The sequence below is a fragment of the Elaeis guineensis genome, chromosome 5 (assembly GCF_000442705.2).
Source record: "Elaeis guineensis isolate ETL-2024a chromosome 5, EG11, whole genome shotgun sequence".
NCBI lineage: Eukaryota > Viridiplantae > Streptophyta > Magnoliopsida > Arecales > Arecaceae > Elaeis > Elaeis guineensis.
In genome coordinates, this window is record NC_025997.2 from 22,524,124 (window position 1) to 22,531,273 (window position 7,150).

Here is a 7,150-nt window from a genome sequence, read left to right on the forward strand (position 1 = left end):
TCATCAAAGTAAATTAGAAAATATTAAGCAATTATCATCTTCAATTGCCTCATAGTTAATGCAATTGAATTAAGGGTGAAATACTTATTAGAAAATGAAATAGTATGGTCTTTGTCGAGGTCATTCTTTATGTCACAACCCCACAAATTGACCAGACCAAGTAGAAATGAATTTCCATTACAACAGCATAAATTGGCCCAACAAGCTAAAAGGAAATTCCATTCACTTATCGAGTTTTTTGTTAAATGTTCTCTTCCTGAAGCTGTGGTTTTCTTAGATTTCAGGTTATGGTTGACAAAATTTTTGGAATTAAAACATATTCCTTCAATGAAATATGAGTCATTAATCACCATTGAAAAAGAAATTGCTTTGAAATGCAGGCCAAAATATTAGAAAGTTGGTCAAGGATGGGTTCATTATCAGGAAGCCCATGAAGATCCATTCCCGATCTCGTGCGCGGCGAGCTTTGGAGGCCAAGAGGAAGGGACGCCACTCTGGATATGGTATGCAAGTGATGGAAAAGTGCAAGCGCTAGTCTAGTTTAATTAATGTTTCTAGTTAATATTTTGTTAATTGTTCAGGTAAGCGCAGGGGTACCAGGGAGGCTAGGCTTCCTACCAAGATTCTGTGGATGAGGAGAATGCGAGTTTTGAGGCGTTTGCTGCGGAAGTACCGGGAATCAAAGAAGATTGACAAGCACATGTATCATGACATGTATATGAAAGTGAAAGGTAATGTCTTCAAAAACAAGAGAGTGCTTATGGAGAGCATCCACAAGTCTAAGGCTGAGAAGGCAAGAGAGAAGACTTTGTCTGACCAGTTTGAAGCCAAGCGGGCTAAGAGCAAGGCAAGCAGAGAAAGGAAGTTTGCTAGGAGAGAGGAGCGCTTGGCTCAGGTAAGATGAACTTAGTCATGTTAATTTGTGTCTTTACGAAGTGTACATTTCTGAATATTGAAATTTATCATCAAACATGGTGCTTATTTCATACATAGAAAAAAAGGTTCCTGCCTTTTTTTTTTTCTTTTGTTGAGTGGTACCTAGGATTTGAATCCTAAGCCTGTAAGGGTGAGATGCCAACCAACTCCACTGCCAGTTGTTCGCAGATTTCTGCTTGTTAGTTTATACAACTAGCTTCTCTAATTCTTTAGCAGCAAACAACTCATACACTATTTTTGTACAGTTTCCCTTCATCATTTCCGGTTCTGGAACCTGTACCTTAGTTTTTATTAACTTATGGTAAATGGCTTTCATTGGCTGAAGGAATCAGCACGTATTGGCTTGCTTAAGAACTATTTTTGTTAACTTATTGTGCTAAGCCATTAATTTGTTTGCATTGTCGGATAGTGAAAGAAGTGAGAGTTAAGATTAAAGTTGATGATGAGGAATATTTTTGATCTCGCTCAGGTGTTGGTGAAAAGTTTAATTGTAGAAATCTTTTCCCAAAGGTTTTCATATTGAACAAATACCTTTTGAAGGGTTGGTTTGAGAAGAAACTGTGGAAATACCTGTGACTACTTGTTTTTTCACCTACTAATCACCCTTGGTTAGTGACCTAATGGAAGAATGCTATTTTCTATATTTGGAATTTTCTCAGTCAGTGGCTGGGTGCATGATTAGTTAATTATTTTTGCAACTGGCTACCATTTGATACATTGTGTAATTTGTTGGGCTATTTCTAAGCTGATTTAGGTTCCTTTGAAAGAAGATTTGGATGTACCATGATATGAAGCCAACATTTTAATCAACCATTTTTTTTATCACGATTGTGACTTGCTCCTTTGTTTGCCCATAATGTAAACAGGGTCCAGGTGAGCGAGTACCACTAGTAGCACCAGTCTCTCAACCTGCAGAGTAAGAACTTTTATAGGCTTTTTTTTTTTCTAACTTGCTTCAGCCACTTCTAAGTATACACTGAAGAATTGAGTGCTGACACCATGTCTCTGTTGTAGGGCACCTAAGAAGGCAAAGAAGTGAAACTCAACTTCAGCAGGTTGTATGGTCTCAAATATAGTATCATCTGGAGAGGAGTTAATCTGAAGTTTGAGCTAATGTTAATTTTCTGTCCTAATGTTTCATGAGAAATCAAGTGTCTTGGGACATTTAAAGATACTGCAAGACTTATTTGTAGTTTATTTCAAGTTTTTGTGTTTAGAGGGTATATTTAGTATTTGGTCATTTCAGTGATTTGCTTGTTTGTTTGATGAACATATGTTGATGTTAATTTTTGGTGTCAAGTCACGTATCACAATACTTATTTGCATTGAAGTCAAAGTGTCTGTCAATATAGCTGAATGGAGTTAGCTTCATTTGAAGAAACCAAATTACTATTGCATGAGAATTCTTCATCTGCATGTGCTGCATATTGTGGTCCCACGGTGCTAACATTTTATTAGTTCCGTTAGCTTTAAGTTTAGCATCTCTTGGGAATTGTCCCAGCTATTGGCCTTACACCAATTTTACTGATGAATTCGTGGTCATAATTTGTTGCATTTCAGTCCTGGCGTATATGAAATTCTTTGTTTTATCCATGCTGAGCGTTATGTTTCTTGCCAGATCATGGAATAGAACATATTGGATATTCCTTTATTCTTCAAGCTGTGGCAACAGAAGCATATTGTTCTGTCTCGGCTTCCATAGTCGCTGTTCAAAGTTAAAATTGAAACCATAGGAACAGCACTATGCTTTCGGGCTCTTCTAAAGTGTAGCACTTTGAGCCAAGTAACCGCCAATGTTCGCAAGAAGCCCCTAAAGCTTTCACGTAATCACCGAGAGGATCTTTATTGACCTGAAGTTTTATTAAAATATACTTAATCCAAGATCATCTTCAATGTCTTTGTTTGCCTCCCCACATTATCTCTTCCCTGATATATGTTAATTTTAGCCTTTCATCAAACCTGTCCACCATTATTCTGAAAAGTAATGCTATGGGGCTTTTTTTTCCTTGACATACTAGGTGAATATTGTACAGATGAATATGCTGATGACATGTGGGGACGGAGGCATCTTAAGATGCCTCCATTTTTAATATACTAGTTTATAACCCTTCACATGGGATCTTTTTCTTATTTTAATATTTTATTTTATTTTAAAATAATTATATAATTATATTTTATACATAATGTGTATTATAAGTTATTGCATAAATTTTGTAAAGATTAATGATCCTCGTTCCACGAAGCTTTCCTAAATCCATCGTCGACAGTATTGTGTGTCTGTCACTATTGTTACTAATGATAGTAACATTTTCGAACTTGAGATAAAAAAAAATATTAATATCATATTTTTAAATTAATTAATAATATATTTATATTTTTAAAATTTTTATATGTAAGCACCATCAAAAAATTGAGCCATCGTCTAAATTTTTTATTGAACCGCTCCAAACCTCTCAACTCATCTGATTGAGACTCTTGAATGAAAAAAATAAAGGAAGCATCGAACATCCCTCCAATCATACAATCTAAACCTCCTCATCTCCAAAAATCAATCTTCAAATAGAACGCCTTCAAACCCGAACCAAAATAAAAATTTATCTTGTGAAGTGCATTAAAATGGAAGATGACAAATGAAAATAAAAAATATAGAACAGGTTTTTATGCAGCTAGGCTGTAGCCTATCTTGATGCTATCATCCGATTAAATTGTTGGCATCTCTCTACCAAAATATAATAACTCATTCTCCATCGTATCCTCGACTCTCTGCTACTCAAACATACCGTACTTTAATTTCTTCCGCTATCCTGCAGTAGTTTGCTTTATTATTCTTGCCCACTAATTGCTCATTCCGTCAGCACCTGGCATTCATTCCACCTGCTTTCGATCAGACCAGCCCAAGCAGCTTCCTTTGCTTGTTTGACACCATAGTGTTCATCTTAACATCCCAACTCGCCTTTGGTGTGAAGAAAAACAGAACCCCCCTCTCGTCTCTCTCTCAACAATGTTCACCATCCTCCGCTCCCATCCCCACGGCGCCTCCTCCTCCTCCTCTGTCTCCTCTCCGTCACCGTCACTGACGCTGCCACCCCGCTCTTTCTCGTCGCTGTCGTCGTCGGTGTGGAAGCACGCCATGAACCGCGCTTTGGATGTGGCAATCCCATCAGCCTTGCAGCTCAGTGACTGCTCGATCAGCACCGTAGCCGAGATGGCTTCGGCTACGATGGGGTCCAGGAGATCGGGGGGCTTGGGATGAGGAGGAAGGACGGCGCGGATGCACTACAGGCCGAGTGCGGCGGCGAGGATGGCGAACCATGTCCCACAGCCTCACAGGTCCCCACCGTTCCTCACCATCCTCTGCTCCCATCCCCACAGCGCCTCCTCCTCCTCCTCTGTCTCCTGTCCGTCACCGTCACTGACGCTGTCACCCCACTTCTTCTCATCGCTGTCGTCATCGGCGTGGAAGCACGCCATGAACCGCACTTTGGGCGTGGCAATCCCGTCAGCGTTGCTGCCTACTGGCACCACAGTCGACCCAGTTTTTGTGAATGGGGCGGAAGCATGCTGGCACCGTGGGACGTTGCGAGAGACGACATGCTTTGGAGCTCCCTTGTGTTTTTGAACACGTAGCATGCAAACGGATTAAAAATGTGGCAGATGGAGGCATCGTTGCGATGCCTCCATTTATATATATATATAATAGATATATAGATTCCCATGCGTCGGTGGAGATCTCACGTTATGTTTTTAAAAAGTTTCTTTTCAAATCTTGCAGTCTTAAAACATATAATTACCATTGGCTTTGGGGTACTATTTTGTTAATTATCTTCTTACCTGCACAGTGTTTGCTTCTCTTGGTTATATATAAACCCCCTCTCGTCTCTCTCTCAACAATGTTCACCATCCTCCGCTCCCATCCCCACGGCGCCTCCTCCTCCTCCTCTATCTCCTCTCCGTCACCGTCACTGACGCCGCCACCCTGCTCCTTCTCATCGTTGTCGTCGTCGGTGTGGAAGCACGCCATGAACCGCGCTTTGGGCATAGCAAACCTGTCAGCATTGCAGCTTGGTGACTGCTCGATCAGCATCGTAGCCGAGATGGCTTTGGCTCCGATGGGGTCCAGGGGATCGGGGGGCTTGGGATGAGGAGGAAGGGCGGCGCAGATGCGCCAAAGGCCGAGTGCGGCGGTGAGGACGGCAAACCGTGTCCCACAGCCTCACGATGCTGCCGTTAAACAGTGTATCATCCTAGTAACGGTACCACCCCAGGTCCCCACTGTTCCTCACCATCCTCCGCTCCCATCCCCACGGCGCCTCCTCCTCCTCCTCTATCTCCCCTCCGTCACCGTCACTGATGCCGTCACCCCGCTTCTTCTCATCGCTGTCATCGTTGGCGTGGATGCACGCCATGAACCGCGCTTTGGGCGTGGCAATCCCGTCAGCGTTGCTGCCTACTGGCACCGCAGCCGACCCCAGTTTTTTGCGAATGGGGTGGAAGCATGATGGCACCGCGGAGCGTCGCGCGAGACGACATGCTTCGGAGCTCCCTCATTTTTCTGAATACGTGGCATGCAAATGGATTAGAAACGTGGAAAATCCGTTGCAAGACACGGCAATATGCCTGTGAATGGAGACAAAAATAATTATAATTTTTTTTGTTTCTGAATTGAGAATTTTAATTTATTTAATTCTTATAATTAAAATTTTATGGATAGAAATCTAGTATTTTGCAATAAAAAAAGCAACATAAGAAACTCTGAAAAATTTTTGAATGAGGACAACATTTTAATACTAATACAGATACAAATAAATTCATTAAATACAAATTATTTCTTTGGCCCAATTACCGATTAGAAGATTTAGCTTGTATGAATCGCTATTGGTTTAATACCAATAACGGCAGTCATTTCAGTATATCGAGGATATATATGTATCCACGATTCAAAATTTGTTAATTGTATATTTTCTATATATCTGTGATATTTTTCGATAGATGAAAGCCGAAAGATATACATATACGCTGTATTACATTCTGGTGCATGACACGGATCTAATAGCATATCAACTCAATTGGATGTAGGATAAAATCGGCAGAATCCTTTTAGGTACAAAGAAATCATTCTCTTCCATGAACGTAGAAATGTATTTTCTCTTTCTTTTCTATTCTATCCAAATTTTCAATTTGGATAGAATAGAAAAAAAAGGAAAAAATTCAAATTTTAGTGTGTACTAGGTTAAAATAATTGGCATAAAGATTATTATTTTTATTTTTTCTAACCGATTCGGTAAAGTAAAATAAATTCATGGGAAAGAAAAAAAGATAGAAAAATTTTTTTATTATAAAAAATTCATTCATCTCAATTATTTCACAAGAAGAAAAAGAAGAAAATAAGGTTCTGTTGAATTTCAAGTATTAAATTTCACCAGTAAGATACGTAGACTTACTTCCCATTTGGAATTGCACAAAAGAGATTTTTTATCCCAAAGAGGTCTACGAATAATTCTGGGAAAACGTCAACGGCTCCTAGCTTATTTGTCAAAGAAAAATAGAGTTCGTTATAAGAAATTAATGGATTAGTTGGATATTCGAGAACCAAAAACTCGTTAATTTAATCATTTGAAATTTTTTTTGATAGTTATTTTATTAGATTTTTTATTTTGATGAACTTCATTTTGAGGAATTTGTGGAATAATGAATTAAGAAAGAAAAAATATGACTATACCGACTACAAGAAAAGATCTCATGATAGTCAATATGGGCCCTCACCATCCATCAATGCATGGTGTTCTTTGACTGATCGTTACTCTCGATGGTGAAGATGTTATTGATTGCGAACTCATATTGGGATATTTACACAGAGGAATAGAAAAAATAGCAGAAAACCGAACAATTATATAATATCTTCCTTGTGTAACACATTGGGATTATTTAGCTACTATGTTCACAGAGACAATAACGATAAATACACCAGAACAATTAGAAAATATTCAAGTACCTCAGAGAGCCAGTTATATCAGAGTAATTATGCTGGAGCTGAGCCGTATAGCTTTTCATTTGTTATGGCTTGGACCTTTCATGGCAGATATCGGTGCACAGACTCTTTTTTTCTATATTTTCAGAGAGAGAGAATTGTTATATGACCAATTCAAAGCTGTCATAGGTATGCGAATAATGCATAATTATTTCCGCATCGGAGGAGTAGCTGCTAATCTACCTC

At 39.3% G+C, this 7,150-nt stretch overlaps 1 protein-coding gene across 1 annotated transcript in view; it reads left to right on the forward strand.

Moving 5' to 3' along the window:
• Positions 1–2,266, forward strand: part of LOC105045140 (large ribosomal subunit protein eL19y) — a 3,425-nt gene extending 1,159 nt beyond the window's left edge. Inside the window, exons 2-5 of the mRNA XM_010923300.4 lie at positions 381–503; positions 582–895; positions 1,803–1,852; positions 1,951–2,266. Coding sequence (XP_010921602.2) covers positions 381–503; positions 582–895; positions 1,803–1,852; positions 1,951–1,975 — 512 coding nt within the window. The 3' untranslated portion in view covers positions 1,976–2,266. The remainder of the gene's footprint in view (positions 1–380; positions 504–581; positions 896–1,802; positions 1,853–1,950) is intronic.
• The last annotated feature ends 4,884 nt before the right edge of the window (positions 2,267–7,150 follow it).